General features: G+C 41.3%; 1 protein-coding gene across 4 annotated transcripts in view; it reads left to right on the top strand.

The window, feature by feature from the left end:
* The window catches only part of NR5A2 (nuclear receptor subfamily 5 group A member 2), a 159,677-nt gene that overhangs the window by 17,658 nt on the left and 121,767 nt on the right, over window positions 1-20,252 (top strand). For all 4 annotated transcript variants that reach the window (XM_003938244.4, XM_003938243.3, XM_074385070.1 and 1 more), the window contains 3 exons: window positions 392-510; window positions 2,061-2,202; window positions 5,552-6,198. In XM_003938244.4, coding sequence (XP_003938293.1) covers window positions 392-510; window positions 2,061-2,202; window positions 5,552-6,198 — 908 coding nt within the window. The remainder of the gene's footprint in view (window positions 1-391; window positions 511-2,060; window positions 2,203-5,551; window positions 6,199-20,252) is intronic.

The following is a 20,252-nucleotide window of genomic DNA, read 5'->3' as shown; positions in this document are numbered from 1 at the left end:
GCTTGTTTCTCTAACTTAGGCGAAGGTGACATTTTGGAACTTAACTTCATAGGTATTTAAAAGAAATTCTAAGCTGTTACTTTATGCAATTCATTTCTCAGTTCGTTGCTTTGTGGGGTTACGAGACTTGTGTTCAAAAGTGGTCAGTTTAAAATGTTAACTAAAGAAGTTGGAATTGTTTGTGGCACATGGAATTTCATAAGGTGCACGCTCATTGACAAAAGATGTTTTAGTCGTAAAAATAGTTCAGTAAGACCTTGCTAAAACATATTTTTATTTTATAATTTACCATGTAATATTTGCCCAGCAATCACCAAAATGCTTGTTGTTGCTGGATTAACACCTACATGTAAATTAATTGAATATGTGTATACATTTTTCTTTGTTTCAGTGTCTCAATTTAAAATGGTGAATTACTCCTATGATGAAGATCTGGAAGAGCTTTGTCCCGTATGTGGAGATAAAGTGTCTGGGTACCATTATGGCCTCCTCACCTGTGAAAGCTGCAAGGTTTGCTCACACATTCCTACCTGAAAAATATAATGTCCAACACCAAAAGAAACCAGTGGATTACTTCTTCGAAGCTAAATTTAGGCTCCTTCTTTAAAGACTCAACTAAAAATGACAAAGAGGGGAACAAGAGAGTCTTAGGGAGATGATTCTCAGAAGTGTGTGTCTGATTTAGTTCAAAAGGCAAAGAAATTTATGCTGTTTAGAAAACTTTGCCAGTCTCATGATTTTAAAATATTTTATTGTAGTAAAGTGATATAGCTGTAGACAGACTTCCATTTCTAACAGTCCTAAATATTGATTTTGCTTGACTTATATATATTTAAAGCATCGTTGTTCTTGAGAGGGAATATGACAAAGTATTTCCCAAATACATTTTAACTTCAGAGTATTCTGTGCTACAATTGTAAACATTTTTTATCCACAGGCATAAAAGCCTAAATTCCCAACTGTGTGATTTCATCCTGATTTATTCCAAAATAATTTTAAGGATTTTTTTTTGAAATTTATATCATAAAGACCAAAACATTAGATTTCAGTTTTTAATGTAATAATTTCAATAAATATATGACCTACTTAAATGCAAAAATTTTAGCATGTAAAATATGCTAGATTGTTACTAATAATATAAATTATACTTTAAGAATTTATCTCAGAACTTTTTAATATATTCCCAGTAAATTCAATATTCATTATTTTTCAATTTTTTTTTTTTTTTTTTTTTTAGTGGAAAACTCAGTACAATTACTTAAACCACCACCAGGAAAATCCCTCCATTCTCTATAGCAAAGTAAGATTGTTTCTCTTTGTGGCAAGTAGGATAAATATGAATACCATCTGGTAAAGCTGTTATTATAAAGCTATACATTTTATTTTTGATTAATTGTTTTATGTAAAATATAAGAAAAGCACATACCCTGTGTGCTATATAATTCAGCCATCGCCGATACATGCTTTTCCTTTCCATTAGTTTCACCTTTTTTTTAAACAGTTCCTCTACTTGAATGTATTTTAGTGGAATTATGAGCATTTTCCCATTTTATTCTTTAAATCCTTTTCCTTTCAACTATCCAGTGTTGACATCTGTTAAAAAAAAAAAAATTCTGAGACATTTTGCTATTCAGTTTTTTCCACTGGCATTTGCAATGGTTTATCACTGAAATTATTTCAGACTGCTTAAAAACAATGCCAGAACTTCATGAGTACCTCTATCTAGAACATGTGGGATAATAGAAAAATAGATTTTTAAAAAAACCTGGTCAATATACAGTGTATTTTTTCTGACTGTTGGGATGAAATGGTGCGTAGGTAAACCTCCCCAAGATCTGACATAATTCTTCAAGAATATAACTGATGCCAGAAATATCTCCACTATGGCCTGCCACAATTTGAGAAGGTTGATGTTGCTGAAATGTAAAATAAACCACAGAACCACGTAAGGGCTCAAATAGTGCAATGAAAGGATTTACTGGTGATTTTCTTAAAATGAAACAATGGAAAAGACTGGTGTTAGATTTATAATACATCTCACTATTTTCTCTGTCTTATAGGGATTTTTTAAGCGAACAGTCCAAAATAATAAAAGGTACACATGTATAGAAAACCAGAACTGCCAAATTGACAAAACACAGAGAAAGCGTTGTCCTTACTGTCGTTTTCAAAAATGTCTAAGTGTTGGAATGAAGCTAGAAGGTAAGATTCGTCTAAAGACTACTGCCTATTAAAACTCTCCAAGGACGTGGACTTTAAAACAACACTGTGCTTATGGCACAGTGACGTTATTTTTCTAGCATTTTAACACTACTGACAGTACTGTAAGATCTTTCTATGTTTCATCTGCAGAATAGTCTGAGTCTCATTTAAACATGATGACATCTCTTAGGAAAAAAAATTTTAAATATTACTTGTCTTCCCCCCCAACCCCCACCCCACCCCACCCCCTTTTTTTTAGTTTGGAGAGCAGATGCTTTTGACACAAAAAAAGGAAAAAGGTCAGGTTATGAAAGCAATCCTACTGAAAACAAAACTAATTTGTAAAACTATTGAAAGTAAAATATCTTTAAGTTTTTAAATCAAGATACCTTACGAAAAGTCTGATTTCAATTCTTTTTAAAATAGATGAGCTTAAGTGTTACTACTAATTTCATGATTCTTAAGCAAGACTTAAAGCCTTTAATGATGAAAAGGAGTTTCTCATGTAAAATATTATTTTTGACAGTGTAGAAATATATATATATATATATAATATTTAAAGATAACAACTGAGGATGCAAAATAAAAAGTTGAGAATCAGGAAACATGAAAAATAATGAACGATTAAATCATTATTAGCAAAGGTTCGACAAGAGCAAGAAAGTGGCCCCTCAAAAGCCACACTTGAACTTTGTTGAAAGAACAGGACCTCTGCTACAACGTACAGACTGGCAGGCAGTCAAGTTAATATGTGACTGCTGTGAATAATCTGTGGTTCATGGGCTGTTATGGTCTGTTGCTGCTTTCTAGCCTCTGACCCACTGGCTTTCCATGGATTAAATATACTGCAAATAAAGCAATAACAAGGGATACATATCACTGATGGTGCGAGATTCGAGAGTGCATTTTATTTGATGAATGAGGCACAGGCTATTTTTATTTGGAGCTTTTCTGTTGTATGGAATTCATACTTGATAGAAATACTTAAAAAAAATTTATATAAATCTGCTGAATAGCTAATACATTTCTTCCGAATAGAAGTGGCCACTTTGGTTATTATGAGGACTGTTAATATCAGTATCATTTTTAAGAGATCATGAGGGCCGGGCGCGGTGGCTCAAGCCTGTAATCCCAGCACTTTGGGAGGCCGAGGCGGGTGGATCACGAGGTCGAGAGATCGAGACCGTCCTGGTCAACATGGTGAAACCCCGTCTCTACTAAAAATACAAAAAATTAGCTGGGCGTGGTGGCGCGTGCCTGTAATCCCAGCTACGCAGGAAGCTGAGGCAGGAGAATTGCCTGAACCCAGGAGGCGGAGGTTGCGGTGAGCCGAGATCGCGCCATTGCACTCCAGCCTGGGAAACAAAAGCGAAACTCCGTCTCAAAAAAAAAAAAAAAAAAAAAAAAAAAAAAAAAAAGAGATCATGAAAGAAAATGATGCTTATTAATTTTCTTATTATCAATCACTTTACTATTTCCCTAAATATTTACTATTTAGGGAAATTACTATTACTATTACTAATACTGAATTACTATTACAACTTCCCTAAATATTACTAAATATTTACTACTTACTAAATAGCAAAGTATTGCGATAGATGCTCACTGTAGTAAGAGACTCGGAAGATACGTAAATGTGATTTTGCGTGATGTCATTTGATTCCTTTTCAACAAAAATAATAAGGCTGCATTTCTGTACCATAAAAAATTAAGCTTTCTTTCTTTTTTTTAAATTAAGCTTTTTAAATTGTAAGTCACTTGCGGTACATGCTCATGCTTCCTCAGGAGTGATATGAAACAAGCGAATATTCAATAAATTATCATCCAGAGGAAAAACTCTTTATAATCTTGTGCCATATTCTGTATACCTCGAATTCACAATAAATTTTTAACGTGATACTAATCCTAAGATAAAAAGCTCAAAAACCGGCCGGGCGCGGTGGCTCAAGCCTGTAATCCCAGCACTTTGGGAGGCCGAGGCGGGTGGATCACGAGGTCAAGAGATCGAGACCATCCTGGTCAACGTGGTGAAACCCCGTCTCTACTAAATATACAAAAAATTAGCTGGGCGTGGTGGCATGTGCCTGTAATCCCAGCTACTCAGGAGGCTGAGGCAGGAGAATTGCCTGAACCCAGGAGGCGGAGGTTGCGGTGAGCCGAGATCGCGCCATTGCACTCCAGCCTGGGTAACAAGAGCGAAACTCCGTCTCAAAAAAAAAAAAAAAAAAAAAAAGCTCAAAAACACAACCTCCAGCAAGTTCAGTACGTCATAAGCTATCAGAGATCTCTAGTTTCTGTCTAATTGCTATTGGCCACGATGAACTTAAAGGGAACTGCTAACTAACTTATTAGTCATGGCTACAGACTAATTTCCACACACCACTGTGGCAGAAGGCTCTCTTGACAGCTTCTGAAATGAATTTGTTTTAATTACGTCCAATTTTAGTTGAATTAAAAACAGTAACTGGTAGGCATCTGATGTGGGCTCATCAAGTCCAGGTGAAAACGATTTTCCAAGAAGAACATGTCCCCAACCCTTTTGTAATTGGAATAAAGTAACCAAAATGGCTTTCAGGGAGGAAGGCATCCTGTGGGAAAGTAGTCACAATTTAATCCAAAAATGGGTAACTCAGTTCTACACCCCTGCAAAAGAAAACCCCAAAGCAGTTCGGGTTTCCATAAAGAACTGGCATAAGAGAAGCATATACTCTTAGCAGAACAACTGATACTCTTTCTTAGCAATGTGAAATAATTTTTTTTCTTTTTTGGAGGATGGAGTTTTGTTCTTGTTACCCAGGCTGAAGTGCAGTGGCGTGATTTTGGCTCACTGCAACCTCTGCCTTCTGGGTTCAAGCGATTCTTCTACCTCAGCTTCCTGAGCAGCTGGAATCACAGGCGCCTGCCACCACACCTGGCGAATTTTTTGTATTTTTAGTAGAGATAGGCTTTCATTATGTTGGCCAGGCTGGTCTCGAACTCCTGACCTCAGGCGATCCACCCGCCTTGGCCTCCCAAAGTGCATGGATTACAGGTGTGAGCCACCACTCCTGGCCTGTGTGAAATATTTCTACGTCTAACAAAAATGATGAACTCTTCTCAGTCCACAAAAGGGTTAATATGTCCCTACGGAGCCAAAATATTTTTTTGATGACAACACTCCCTTGGAGGAAGGAATTCATAAATAAGGAGGACATGGTTTTTTGGGAAATCTTTGTGGGCTATTGTAATGAAAACAGCCACTCACATACCACTTCTGGTGAATTTACAACATTTCTAAATATCTGGAGAATGCCGATAATTTGCACCTTACTTATTACCTTTCCTTCCTCCCCGGCCCCACCCCCAACAGCTGTAAGGGCCGACCGAATGCGTGGAGGAAGGAATAAGTTCGGGCCAATGTACAAGAGAGACAGGGCCTTGAAGCAACAGAAAAAAGCCCTCATCCGAGCCAACGGACTTAAGCTAGAAGCCATGTCTCAGGTGATCCAAGCTATGCCCTCTGACCTGACCATTTCCTCTGCAATTCAGAACATCCATTCTGCCTCCAAAGGCCTACCTCTGAACCACGCTGCCTTGCCTCCTACAGACTACGACAGAAGTCCCTTTGTCACGTCCCCCATTAGCATGACAATGCCCCCTCACGGCAGCCTGCAAGGTTACCAAACATATGGCCACTTTCCTAGCCGGGCCATCAAGTCTGAGTACCCAGACCCCTATACCAGCTCACCCGAGTCCATAATGGGCTATTCGTATATGGATAGTTACCAGACAAGCTCTCCAGCAAGCATCCCACATCTGATACTGGAACTCTTGAAGTGTGAGCCAGATGAGCCTCAAGTCCAGGCTAAAATCATGGCCTATCTGCAGCAAGAGCAGGCTAACCGAAGCAAACACGAAAAGCTGAGCACCTTTGGGCTTATGTGCAAAATGGCAGATCAAACTCTCTTCTCCATTGTGGAGTGGGCCAGGAGTAGTATCTTCTTCAGAGAACTTAAGGTATGTCACCAGCTATCACATCCTACAGTACCCCTTTTAAGAGAGACCTATGTTCCTAATTAATACATGTTCGGTGCTGAAAACGTGTTTTCCTTCATTTTCTACTTTGTATGATTTACAGATTAGACGTAATTTTACTACCTTGACTTCAGGACTACGGGAGCTTAACTTTGTGGGGCTTTGATTCTGGGTAACTCTTAATAATGGGGGGGATTGGCCGGGCGCGGTGGCTCAAGCCTGTAATCCCAGCACTTTGGGAGGCCGAGGCGGGTGGATCACGAGGTCAAGAGATCGAGACCATCCTGGTCAACATGGTGAAACCCCGTCTCTACTAAAAATACAAAAAATTAGCTGGGCGTGGTGGCGCGTGCCTGTAATCCCAGCTACTCAGGAAGCTGAGGCAGGAGAATTGCCTGAACCCAGGAGGCGGAGGTTGCGGTGAGCCGAGATCGCGCCATTGCACTCCAGCCTGGGTAACAAGAGCGAAACTCCGTCTCAAAAAAAAAAAAAAAAAAAAAAAAAAAAAAAAAAAAAAAAAAAATGGGGGGATGGCATTTAACATAAATAGAGGAAACTCGAGCTTTTTTTTCTAAATAGTAGAACATCTGTATTCCTTTTAATTCAGATGGTTTGTGGCTTAACAAATTTCCAGTCAATGTGAAATAGCACCTCGTAAACTCTTTTCCTTGAAAATTACCAAGAGCTACATTATAATGGGTGTCATCTTGAAGGTTTCTTTCAAAGGAAAAAATGCCAACATTGAGTTGTGTTTAGACTCTAAAGAATGAAAATGATACCACCGGTTAGTAGTTATCGAGTAGGTATTTACTACTGTTTACCTTGACATTAGGTTGGTAAAGCCTTTGTTTTGGAGCAGATTCCAATAGGATGTTTACTGTCATTGGATGGGGAATGGGTAAATGGTGAGTGCTGGTCTACTTGGCTTGGGTTGTAGTTCTCATAATCTAGGTCTTATTGATTTTAGTGGATTGGTACACTGTAAACATAGTACTTGTTTGTATAGGGATCTGTGCTTAAATTCATAATTATTATATTTCCTGAAACTTAAGTTTGAATTAATGTGGGGAAGTTATTTAGAAGTTTGGAATCTAGGAGTGACTACCAAAACCCATTTGGTAGTCAGTGGTTTCATTACCATTTGAAAAGTGAGTCTTGGATTTGATTTCCACGAATATTTTGTCACAAAATCAATTGCTTCCTTTTGCTGTCACAGGGAGAGATGTGGCTGCTGAGTATCTGTGGCTTGTGATTACTTAGACAGGAGATTGTAAAATTTTGGAGAGAAGGAAAATGCAAAGCCGACTTTTAATTTCAAGAGTAACTGTTAAAAATGGTCTGTGCAGCTGGGCGTGGTGGCTCAAGCCTGTAATCCCAGCACTTTGGGAGGCCGAGGCGGGTGGATCACGAGGTCAAGAGATCGAGACCATCCTGGTCAACATGATGAAACCCCGTCTCTACTAAAAATACAAAAATTAGCTGGGCATGGTGGCGCGTGCCTGTAGTCCCAGCTACTCAGGAGGCTGAGGCAGGAGAACTGCCTGAACCCAGGAGGCGGAGGTTGCCTTGAGCAAGAGATCGCGCCATTGCACTCCAGCCTGGGTAACAAGGGCAAAACTCTGTCTCAAAAAAAAAAAAAAAAAAAAATGGTCTGTGTGTAAGTAGATCATCTAGGTGCAAATGGAAAATAATGCTTTCATAGCAGTCTACATTAAGCACGTTCTTTGTACATGGAAGCAAAAAGTTACCTGAACAGACCTAAATAAGTTGATAAAATTCCACCAGCAAGCTGTTAAGACTGTGGACACATCCAGCTCTTTATTCCCATGTCCTTTATTGCTACACTTAAAGGCGGCTGAAGGATATCTCAGGCTGCAAGGGGCAAGCAGAAGGCACTGCGTTAGCACGATTAGGCTAAATATTTTCTGAGTATGTGTTAATGTCTGTAACCACTCTATGGTAATCAGAACATTTTTTATAAAAACCATCACGCAAGGCCAGGCGCGGTGGCTCAAGCTTGTAATCCCAGCACTTTGGGAGGCCAAGTCGGGTGGATCACGAGGTCGAGAGATCGAGACCATCCTGGTCAACATGGTGAAACCCCGTCTCTACTAAAAATACAAAAAATTAGCTGGGCATGGTGGCGTGTGCCTGTAATCCCAGCTACTCAGGAGGCTGAGGCAGGAGAATTGCCTGAACGCAGGAGGCGGAGGTTGCGGTGAGCCGAGATCGCGCCATTGCACTCCAGCCTGGGTAGCAAGAGCGAAAACTCCGTCTAAAAAAAAAAAAAAAAAAAAAAAAAAAAAAAAAAAAACCATCACGCAAACACTTTCCTGATATTCTTACATTCAAAACTGTGCCCTTAAGGGAACAGGTAAGGTACTTGAAAATTAAAATTAAAATCATAATTTTAGATACAGTTAAAAGGCTAAATAATAGAAAAAGGAAGAAAACACAGACTTTTTATAATCAAATGGACTTGGTCTGAACCCAGTCTTCAGCACTTAATGGTTATGTCTCCATAGGCAGGTTGTTAGACTCTCTGAGTTTTGGTTTTCTCTTCTGTAAATTGCATATGTGGTGTTTGTGGAGGAGTATTGAGGGCACAGATGTAACAGCACTGATATCGAGGAGGTTTTCAAAGGAAAATGAGTATATGCAGATTAAGCACCCAGTACTGGGAGTCTGGCATATACTACATACTCAATAAAGTGGTACTGTTTTATATTGCTATTATCATTTTATGAAAAATGTGCAGAGTCTAGGTAATCCGTATGTTCAGGATCAAAAACATGGAATTGTAGTCTCTTAGTTTAACACTGGCAAAAAATATTACCTGTGGTATAGGGTAGTATGATTGTATTATAATTGACAGCTATTAATCAGTACTAATTAAGGATCTAAAATTGGCTAAGCGGTTAAGTTGGCTGTAAGATAAAGTTGAATAAAACAACGTGTTTCCTCTCAGAGTTTACAATAAGACAGTTTCATAAATAATTATTTAAAAAAATAAAGACAGCTGCAGAGAATAAAAATACATTTCAAAAATCAACAAGGAAAGAAATGATGCATATTATGTTCATGTAAACAAGGAAACACTATGAAGTGAATACAGCTAGGGGCAGGTAAGGCATTAAGAAGTGCGGGGAAAATTTGCTTTTTCCACTGTTCCTCTCTTTTCCTTCCTCTGCAGATAAATTTTGCAGTGAGCTTCTTTATATTAGCACGAGGTTAACTATTTGGCTAAAACATAAATATCTTTAAGAATGGGACATAGGAAAGCATTGGCAGTCACTTACGCTGTTGTTTAATGCATTTATCGGTCTTTCCCGAGAATACGAAAAAGGAAAAGGGAAAACGGATAAACAGAAGATCATCTACAAGGGGTGGGAGGTGTTCCCAGAAGAGAAAGATGATTTTGATCCACTTCGCAGTTTGCCTTGGGCTTACATTGAACAGGAGTGATTCAAGTATTTTTTAGTGAACAAAGAGCAAGATTCAGAAAAACTTAAAGATAGTTTCAGTAGAGACTGTGAGGTGACTATTTACATTCGGAAAAATTCCTTTTCCTTTCGTTTATAAATTTACTTTGTCAGAAAGCAAACCAAATCATTTGAAGCCAGCTTTGAGACATCTCTAGGGCTGTGGCTTTCAAATTTTTTAACCATGACCTGCAGTAGAAAATGTATTTTACAGTGAGACATAGCGTATCAAACACACACAGGCGAATGCACACACAGATGCAAAAACACACAGACACATACACACAACTAAACTGAAGTTTGGGCCGAGCTCAGTGGCTCACGCCTGTAATCTTAGCACTTTGGGAGGCCAGGGTGGGTGAATCACCTGAGGTCAGGAGTTCAAGACCAGCCTGGCCATCATGGTGAAACCCCATCTTTATTTAAAAAAAAATAAACAAATAAACTGAAGTTTGACCACATAGTACATAATTTATAAGCCATGCACTCTGATATTTTCTATCTATTCTACTTTAATCTAATTTATTTTATGTTTTTTAAAAAAGTTCTGGCCGGGCACGGTGGCTCAAGCCTGTAATCCCAGCACTTTGGGAGGCCAAGACAGGTGGATCACGAGGTCGAGAGATCGAGACCATCCTGGTCAACATGGTGAAACCCCGTCTCTACTAAAAATACAAAAAATTAGCTGGGCATGGTGGCGCATGCCTGTAATCCCAGCTACTCAGGAGGCTGAGGCAGGAGAATTGCCTGAACCCAGGAGGCGGAGGTTGCGGTGAGCCGAGATCGCGCCATTGCACTCCAGCCTGGGTAACAAGAGCGAAACTCCGTCTCAAAAAAAAAAAAAAGTTCTGTTCATGACTCACTAAATTGACTTCAGGGCCCATTAATGAGGCACGACCTGCAATTCAGGAAACATTGCTGATCTAGAGGAGATGTTGTCGGACATCCATTGGCATTGCCTGCCTGCTACCACTAAGGGCGACCACTCTGAAAAAAGCCCTCTTCCTCCTGGCATCCTTGAAACCTACAGCCTGAGTCCCCACCCTATCTTTCTGTAAAGGTTGTAATTTTAAAATATCATTTGGGAAGATAAATGCTCTTCTTTGTTCAATTTGATTTTAAATATTTTTGTAGAGACAAGGGTCTCACTGTGTTGTCCAGGCTAGTCTCAAACTCCCAGCCTCAAGCAGTCCTCCTGCCTTGACCTCCCAAAGTGCTGGGATTACAGACAGGAATCATTGTGCCTAGTTCATTCATTAAATAACTGTTCTTTTCTTGGTAACTTCACAGCAAATTACCCATCAAGTGATATACTTATTGGACAGATTTTTCATACCTCTAAAACCCAAAGATGAAAAGTCACGTATTTGCTCCTAATTAGGCAATTTTGAAATGACCTCTTGCTCACCCTCTCACCCTCTCAGGCATGTTACATTCCCTATCATGTAAAAAAAAAAAAAGAGAGAGAATACAGATTGTATTTGTTTACTAGTTAAGGAAACAGAAAGGCCAGGAAATTTGGTGGGTTGTTTTGTTTTTCTATACATCTACAAGGTGCAAAAAAAGTATTCTGGTTTTCATTCAAAATAGTGAAATGGAAAAGAAGAAATTATAACTCCCCAATTCTCATAGAAACCATGGAAGTTCAGAGCTGGAAGACGAAAGAGAAAGGGCTAGAAGACACATATAAGTGAGCTGCTTTGTTTTTTTTAACACACTTGTAAAGGACAATTCTGGTCTTCATCCAAAATAATGGCTTGAGAAAGATGAAATTAATACTCTGAAACTTGTAGCTTTTGCAACAGCAGGTATGCATCAAAAGATACTCATTGCCTAGAAATCACAAGGTTTTTCAGAGCCAGAAGGCATGATAGAGATCATTTGACCCCACCTCTTTTTACAGGTGAGGAAACTGAGGCAGAAGGAAATGTAATCTGCCCAATGTTATACAGGTACTGAATGGTAGAGCGGGGACTGGTAGATTCAGGTTCAAAGAAGCCATCCTCCTGTGCACATCCCTCATTCCCCCCAGCATGTGCACACACACACACACACACACACACACACACACACAGGAGACAGTGTAACCTTTGACTCCAAAAAATACAGTCCTTTGCCAGCGAAGCTAAAGCAAATCTCTAGGTTATACAAAGTCCATCACTACCATCCAATTACCAAATCACTAATAATCAGTGAGACAGATTTTCCCTGAGTCCGGATGACCCCCTGGGAGTGAATGAGTCACTTTAAAAAGCTACAGTAATTCTTTCAGGCCACTGGGGTGTCATTCAGTACAGTGGATTCAGCACTTCTGGGCCTTGGAGGAGTTCCTGAAGCATTCTCCAGTGCCTTACCCTCTGGATAGTTTGCTCTCCAGGAGAATCTGGTTCAGAGGGCATGTGGGTTGTGATCTGCAGTTACAGTGGCTAAAGTGGCGATGACACCCTGTGCTCTGCTAGAGGCTGGGCACGGTCAGCATGGCGTTCTTGTTCTGTGCGCTTGTTGAGATAGCAGAAGGAGAATGCAGGGTGATCACTCTGGCGGCACAAACAATAAAATTGGAAAACTACAGAGATCCGCACGGTCCCTGCACAGAGAGAACACACACATTCATGAAACTGTCCATAAAAAAAAAAGAGAGCACAGGACTGTAATCGGGTGATAGGTGAGCCACTAATTATACAATTTTCTGATCTTTAAACCAAATCTGTTAAGTGACCTATGCTCTTGACTATTTCCTTTGTGTTTTTAGAAATTAAGAGCTAATTCAAACTTTTGCATTCTGCTGAAAGAGCTGTCCTTGCGAGTCAAGAAGATTGGCTTTTTTTTTTTTTTTTAGTGATTTTTTTTTTTCACCTGTGTCTTGAATATCTCACATACACAAGAGCAGTGAGAAAATAATTCCCACTTCGTTAAACAACTAATGAATCTGGAGGATCTATTTGATCTTCTAATGAGACCAGATGTCTTAAGAGAATTCTGGGAATGGATATATAAGAACTTCCCCTCGATGAATGATTCTGATACATGTACATATTTTAAAAAATCTAAATTAATCCTTACTGAAACTCCCATCTAGCGTTTCTGTGGAAAATAGGTCTCAGAGACTCGGGGAGTTTGTGCCAAAGGAATTTAGTCATGTTGAAGTCGGTTTTTAAGTGTAGCTTTATCTAAAGGGAGGGTACAAGGGGAGGAGCAAACCTTCTTTTTTCTCTAGCTGATGATGGAAGCTATCTGAGCAGAGTCATTTATTTATTTTTAACATTCTAGATCCTTTTTCCTACTTCACTGTTACCTTTCCAATACAGGCCTGTAAACTCTGACTTTATTGAATCCACCCCAATTTTAAGCTATATTCTTTACTAAAGTTATTTAGCCTTACTTTTTTTTTCTTTAAAAAAATTATTTATTTATTTATTTATTTATTTTTAGACATGTTTTTTTGAGACGGAGTTTCACTCTTGTTACCCAGGCTGCAGTGCAATGGCGCGATCTCGGCTCACCGCAACCTCCGCCTCCTGGGTTCAGGCAATTCTCCTGCCTCAGCCTCCTGAGTAGCTGGGATTACAGGCATGCACCACCATGCCCAGCTATTTTTTTGTATTTTTTTTTAGTAGAGACGGGGTTTTACCATGTTGACCAGGGTGATCTCGATCTCTTGCCCTAGCAATCCACCCGCCTCGGCCTCCCAAAGTGCTGGGATTACAGGCTTGAGCCACCGCGCCCGGCCTAAAAACTATTTATTGATTTATTTATTTTTTGAGATGAAGTCTCTCTCTGTTGCCCAGCCTGGAGTGCAGTGGCAAGATCATAGCTCACTGTAACCTTGACCTTGTGGCCTCAAGCCATCTTCCACTTTAGCCTCCTGAGCAGCTGGGATCACAGGCAGGTGCAATCACGCTGACTAATTTTGTATTTTTTGGTGAAGATGGGGCCTGTTGCCCAGGCTGGTCTTGAACTCCTGGGTTCAAGCAATCCTCCCACCTTGGCCTCCCAAAGCACTGGAATTATAGGCATAAGCCACCGTGCCTGGCAGCTCTACTTTTCTGTGGGAGAGAAAGAGAAACAGAGAGAGTATCCTGCTCAGTGTCCACCGCACTTACTTGCCATAGGGTTCTCTCCTTTGCCTTCTCCTGGGAGTTGGGGTCGGGAATCATGGGTCTTACTCCAGCACCCCTCAGTGCCTTGTGATGTCACACAGCTATAGCAACTTTACTTACCTTTGTTTTCACTTCTCTGGATGCAAAGCGGCTAATCTGGGAAGCACAAGGATAGCGGAAAGAAAAGAAACATTAAAGTTTGTTTTCCAGTCGAACTTTTCAATGAAAATTTTCCAATCAGAATTTGATCTCAAGGCACATTAAACCATCTATTGCCAGTTCTCCTGCTCATCAAAAAGATGCCAGAATGAAATAAATGTAACCTGCATAGGTTTACAAGGAAATGATAAAGCTGATTTTCCTTCCACCGAAGGTGGACACGAAAGAGTTACGTCTTCGTGAATTTGGAGAGAATGTTGGAATCAGCAGGTTTGATTCATGGTCTCTAAGGTCTCTTCAGGTGCTAAGCGTCGGTTTCTATATCTTTTTCCAAGCAGACCTGAAACAGAAGGCTTGGGTGTGGCTGATAGTGTTGGGTGAGAATTTATGCGATTCCCGCCTGTCTTGCTTTTATGCGTATATTGCACATGTGTCTGTCGTAGACTCAGAAAGCCATTATCTTTCTTCTTGTTTTCGTCTGAGCTTTCTTTTGCTCACAATTCACTGAAAGAATCAGCTCTTCTCAGTCAATGCCTGTTTGTGCTACGGCCAGTTCGTGGTGGACCGTGGAACATGCCCACTTACTGTAGAGATGTGTATCGTTCTTCACAGGGATATCTTGAAAGTACATCGGTCACCTCAAAACTCCAATGCGCTGGTTACCTCTACTAAGGTATAATTCACACTCCCTAAAATTTACGTTTTTTAGGGTACAAATAATAGAACAATTGTTCTTCACTTTAAAATTCTCCCACGTCCCTTTTTAATAAACTCCTCCCACCACCCCAGTCCCTGCAATTCTGATCTGTTTTTGTCCTTAGAGTTTTTTTGTTGTTGTTACTTTTAAAAAGAAGCAAATTTGCTTTACTCATTGAGTATACATTTACAAACTGTGGACTCAGTTGAAACTCCCTGTAGCTTCGGCGTAGCTGAGCATTCATAGTTTCCATGCAAACATATCCTCCATGGGGCACTGGGATATTTGGTAAGAGAGTAGTGATGGTCATAACTTCACACTGGGTCTGCTTGTTCACATGCCTGATGAGCTTCCTGTTCATATTAACCTTTATGATATCTGCCGGAACCATGGAGAGAACATGAGAATTGCGAGGCACACCCAAGAAATCCATGTTTAACTAGCTTAGCCATCGCCAGGTGTCTGAATCTGAACAGTGAGAGCAGGCCCGCGCTGCTACTGCGTACCTGACTGCCTCATTCTGGGCCCCTCCAGTTGGATGTAGCCCGGTTTTGCAAACCAAGGCTTAAGCCTCTGCAGTCAACAGTAAGCCCTTGTTCCTGTTCTGATGAAGATGGACTGAATTATTTTGTATTTAGTTTCCTACGATGGCCCCCTCTAATGACACACTCACAAAAATAATGAATTTACATGTCTTTGGGTCAATTTATGAAAAACCACTCTCACAGGGGCTGGGGAGTTGGGGAGAGACAGCATGGGGGGAAAGGCCAGATATAGGTGATGGGGAGGAAGGCAGCAAATCACACTGCCACGTGTGTACCTATGCAACAATCTTGCGTGTTCTTCACATGCACCCCCAAACCTAAAATGTAATAAAATAAATAAATAAATAAATAAGAAAAACCATTCTCTCTTCAGTAAAAAGTAATACAAGTCCTTTAAGACCTGTTGGAAAATAGTACAGACGTGAGCATTTTCCTTGCTCTGCTCAAGGTGATTTGGTAAAGGAGAAGAGAAGTAACCTTTCTTGGGTACCCACTAAGCACCTGCTCTCGGGCTAGGTGCTTTCAGGCCATTTTCTGGTTTGATCTTAAGGACAATCCTGTGATGTGAGCATAGTGTATGGCCATTTGGTCAGAGAGTGAGAGTAAAAGACCATTGCTCTCATAGAACACTTTCTCTGGAGAGGATACGTCCATCAGTCATAATGATCCATAGAGATGTCAAGTTAATTGATTTGTAAAAGTTTGCTAAATCTTTTTTCTTTTTTTTTTTTTTTTTTGAGACAGGGTCTCACTCTGTCAACCAGGCTGGAGTGCAGTGGCGCGATCTTGGCTCACTGTAACTTCTGCCCCCCAGGCTCAAGCGATCCTTTACCTCTCAGGCTCCCAAGTAACTGGGACTACAGGCACACACCACATCATACCTGGCTAATGTTCACATTTTTTTGTGGAGACAGGGTTTTGCCATGTTGCCCAGCCTGGAATGTTGTCTTAAGAGACTAGCTCTCGCTCATGCTGGAGTGCCGTGCACATCACATTTCACTGCAACCACGAACTCCTGGGTTCAAGTGTTCCTCTCACCTCAGCCTCCCAAGTCAAATCCATTTTTAACTAACCCCTCCTTTTCATCGAATAATTTGTTAGTACCAGTAAAATTAACCAAGGCAATTGAATCAGTTTGTCGGGTGGGGAGATGAGTGGAATAAGAGAGACAGGAGAAAGAAACAAAAAATGAGAGGGATAAAAACCTCAGGAGGGAATCTGCCCAAGGCCCAGGGTTACATAAACAGCTGAGGGCTTACAGAAGATTCAAGGTCAGCAGAAAACACTTGCATTTTTCCCTTTACTGTAGAATTTGAATAATACAGATGATAATAATAATGGCTACCATTTATTGAGCTATGACTCAGGCAATTACTAAGTGTGTTACGGCTAGGTGCAGTGGCTCCTGCCGGTAATCCCAGCGCTTTTAGAGTCTGAGGCAGAAGGATCGACACACTGAGACTCTGTCTCTACCAAAAAAAAAAAAAAAAAAAAAAAAAAAAAAGTGTTTATATGTGTTACCTCATTTAATTTTTTTTTTTTTTTTTTTTTTTTTTTTTTGAGACAGAGTCATGCTCTGTCGCCCAGGCTGGAGTGCAGTGGCGCAATCTTGGCTCACTGCAACCTCTGCCTCCCAGGTTCAATTGATTCTCCTGCCTCAGCCTCCTGAGTAGCTGGGATTACAGGCATGCACCACCATGCCCAGCTAATTTTTGTATTTTTAGTAGAGACAAGGTTTCACCATGTTGGTCAGGATGGTCTCAAACCCCTAACCTCGTGATCCGCCAGCCCTAGCCTCCCAAAGTTCTGGGATTACAGGCATAAGCCATCGCGCCTGGTCTTTTTTTCTCTTTTTTTTTTTTTTTTTTTTTTTTGAGACAGAGTTTCGCTCTTGTTACCCAGGCTGGAGTGCAATGGCACGATCTCGGCTCACCGCAGCCTCCGCCTCCTGGGTTCAGGCAATTCTCCTGCCTCAGCCTCCTGAGTAGCTGGGATTACAGGCACACGCCACCATGCCCAGCTAATTTTTTGTATTTTTAGTAGAGACGGGGTTTCACCATGTTGACCAGGCTGGTCTCGATCTCTTGACCTCGTGATCCACCCGCCTCGGCCTCCCAAAGTGCTGGGATTACAGGCTTGAGCCACCGCGCCCGGCCTTTTTGTCTTTTTGAGATGGAGTCTTGCTCTGTTGCCCAAGCCAGAATGCAGTGACACGATCTTGGCTCACTGTAACCTCTGCCTCGTGAGGCCAAGTAATTCTCCTGCCTCAGCCTCCTGAGTAGCTGAGATTACAGGTACCTGCCACCACGCCCAGCGAATTTTTGATTTTTCGTAGAGATGGTGTTTCACCATGTTGGCCAGGCTGGCCTTGAACTCCTGACTTCAAGTGATTCACTCACCTCAGCCTCCCAAAGTCCTGGGATTACAGGCGTGAGCCACTGCACTTGGCTCTCATTTAATGTTAACTGATGCTTGTGCGACAGGTATTAGTATTACCATTGTGCAGATGGTAAGACCAAGGGACATTTACTGACGACTCAGGTCACATAGCTAGTATGATAATGCTACTAATATGATAATGATGATGATGATGATGATGATGATGATGATGATGATTTGAGACAGGCTCTGGCTCTGTTGGCCAGGCTGGAGTCCAGTGGCACTCAATTTCAGCTTGCTGCAACCTCTGCATCTTGGGCTCAAGCAGTCCTCCCACCTCAGCCCTCCAAGTTGCTGGAACTGCAGATGTGTGTCACCATACCTGGCTAAGTTTTGTAGTTTTCTGTAGAGACAGGGTTTCACCATGTTGGCCAGGCTGGTCTTGAACCCCTGACCTCGTGATCCACCCACCTCAGCCTCCCAGAGTGCTTGGATTACAGGCACTGTGCCTGACTGTAATTGTACTTTTTAATAAAGTACTTTATTTTACAAAGAACTTCCATACACATTTTTCTGGTCCTGGTCTCTGTCTTTCACTTTGGGAGCACGGATGTAACTGGCCTATCATCAGTGTTCAGCAGTGTTGGTTTTTAAAGTCTACAACAGAACCACCTCCTATGAATTGACTATCACATGTCTAAATGCCCTGTTTATAGCATGTTTTACCTGAAAGAGCAGGACATATAAATCACTTTATAATTGATAATTACCATTATCAGTATGCTCACCTCTATACCATTTTCCAACAAGTCTTGAAGGACTTGTCTTAGGACAGTCCTGTGATGTGAGCACAGTGCATGGTCATTTGGTCAGAGAGTAGGAGTAAAGAATATTGCTCTCATATAACAGGTTTTCTGTAGAGGATACATCCATTACATACATACATTAGTCATAATGTACCATTTTCCAACAGGTTTTAAAGGACTTGTATTATTTTTTACAGAAAAGAGTGGTTTTTCATAAGTTTACCCAAAGATATGTACATTTGTTATCTTTTTTTTTTAATTAGAGGAGGCCATCATAGGAAACCGAATACAAAATAACTCCATACGGTCCCATCAGAACAGGAGCAGGGTCTTGCTGCTGGCTGCAGAGACTTAAGCCTCATTTTGCAAAACCAAGATCTGTATAACTGGAAGGGCACAGACTGAGGCAGTGAGGTATGCAGTAGCAGCGTGCACTGCCCCAGCTTGCGAATACCTGTGTAGGCGTGGCTTACCTCCCCTAACCTCCCAGGGCTCAGCACCGGTTCCTACTGAATAGTTGGTAAATGCGATTTTGTCAGCTTGTCTGCCTAGAAGTAGTTACACGCTTGTTCGCTGAGAATAATTAGGGTCCCTGCTTATTCCAATACTTACGCTCCCTCAGCAGGGCACACAGATTGCTCACAGATCTTATGGAAAGGCCGCCAGTGTCGGTTCCTCAGTGTTGGGAAGGTAGAGCCCACTGAGCCTGACCCCTGTTCCCTGTCCGCACACTGTCACACAAACTCACAGAATGGGTTAAAAAAACTACACACAGAGGGGTCGGGCGCGGTGGCTCAAGCCTGTAATCCCAGCACTTTGGGAGGCCGAGGCGGGTGGATCACAAGGTCAAGAGATCGAGACCATCCTGGTCAACATGGTGAAACCCCGTCTCTACTAAAAATACAAAAAAGTAGCTGGGCATGGTGGCATATGCCTGTAATCCAAACTACTCAGGAGGCTGAGGCAGAATTGCCTGAACCCAGGAGGTGGAGGTTGCAGTGAGCCGAGATAGCGCCATTGCACTCCAGCCTGGGTAACAAGAGTGAAACTCCGTCTCAAAAACAAAAAACAAAAAACAAAAAACTACACACAGAAAACATGACTCGTGTGTGACATCCCTTAATGCACTTTTGAAGGACTTTGCCCTCTGAACCTATAAAGTAAAATAGATTTTATTTATTTTCCCAGATAAATAAATAACGATTTTGTTCTGACTTATTCTTCTACAGCTGGGAAGTAGATCATACAAATATCTTTGTGAGTTCAACATCCATTTGCAGAATGGCTGCATGGAAATTGAGCATTTACACTATTCTTCATGTTAAAGACATGAAGATGTAACGCAGGAGGCTGGGCGCGGTGGCTCACGCCTGTAATCCCAGCACTTTGGGAGGCCGAGGTGGGTAGATCACAAGGTCAAGAGATCGAGACCATCCTGGTCAACATGATGAAACCCCGTCTCTACTAAAAATACAAAAAAAATTAGCTGGGCATGGTGGCACATGCCTGTAATCCCAGCTACTCAGGAGGCTGAGGCAGGAGAATTGCCTGAACCCAGGAGGCAGAGGTTGCGGAGAGCCAAGATCGCGCCATTGCACTCCAGCCTGGGTAACAAGAGCAAAACTCCATCTCAAACAAAACAAAACAAAACAAAACAAAACAAAAAAACAAGATGTAACCCAGGAAAGCCACCCGCAGGCAAGGACAACAAAAATGACATAAACTAAGTCACTTAACCCAGCAGCAACATATTTCTTGAAATGTCTGAGACTTAAAACCTAACTCTCCTCTGCACCTGTGTCCTCTCCGTATCGCAGGCTAAAATCAGGCAGCCAGTGGCATGGGTGCCCTGGATGGCTCCAAGGGGG

Source organism: Saimiri boliviensis, chromosome 14, assembly GCF_048565385.1.
Source record: "Saimiri boliviensis isolate mSaiBol1 chromosome 14, mSaiBol1.pri, whole genome shotgun sequence".
Classification (NCBI taxonomy): domain Eukaryota; kingdom Metazoa; phylum Chordata; class Mammalia; order Primates; family Cebidae; genus Saimiri; species Saimiri boliviensis.
This window is presented reverse-complemented; position numbering and strand designations above follow the sequence as displayed.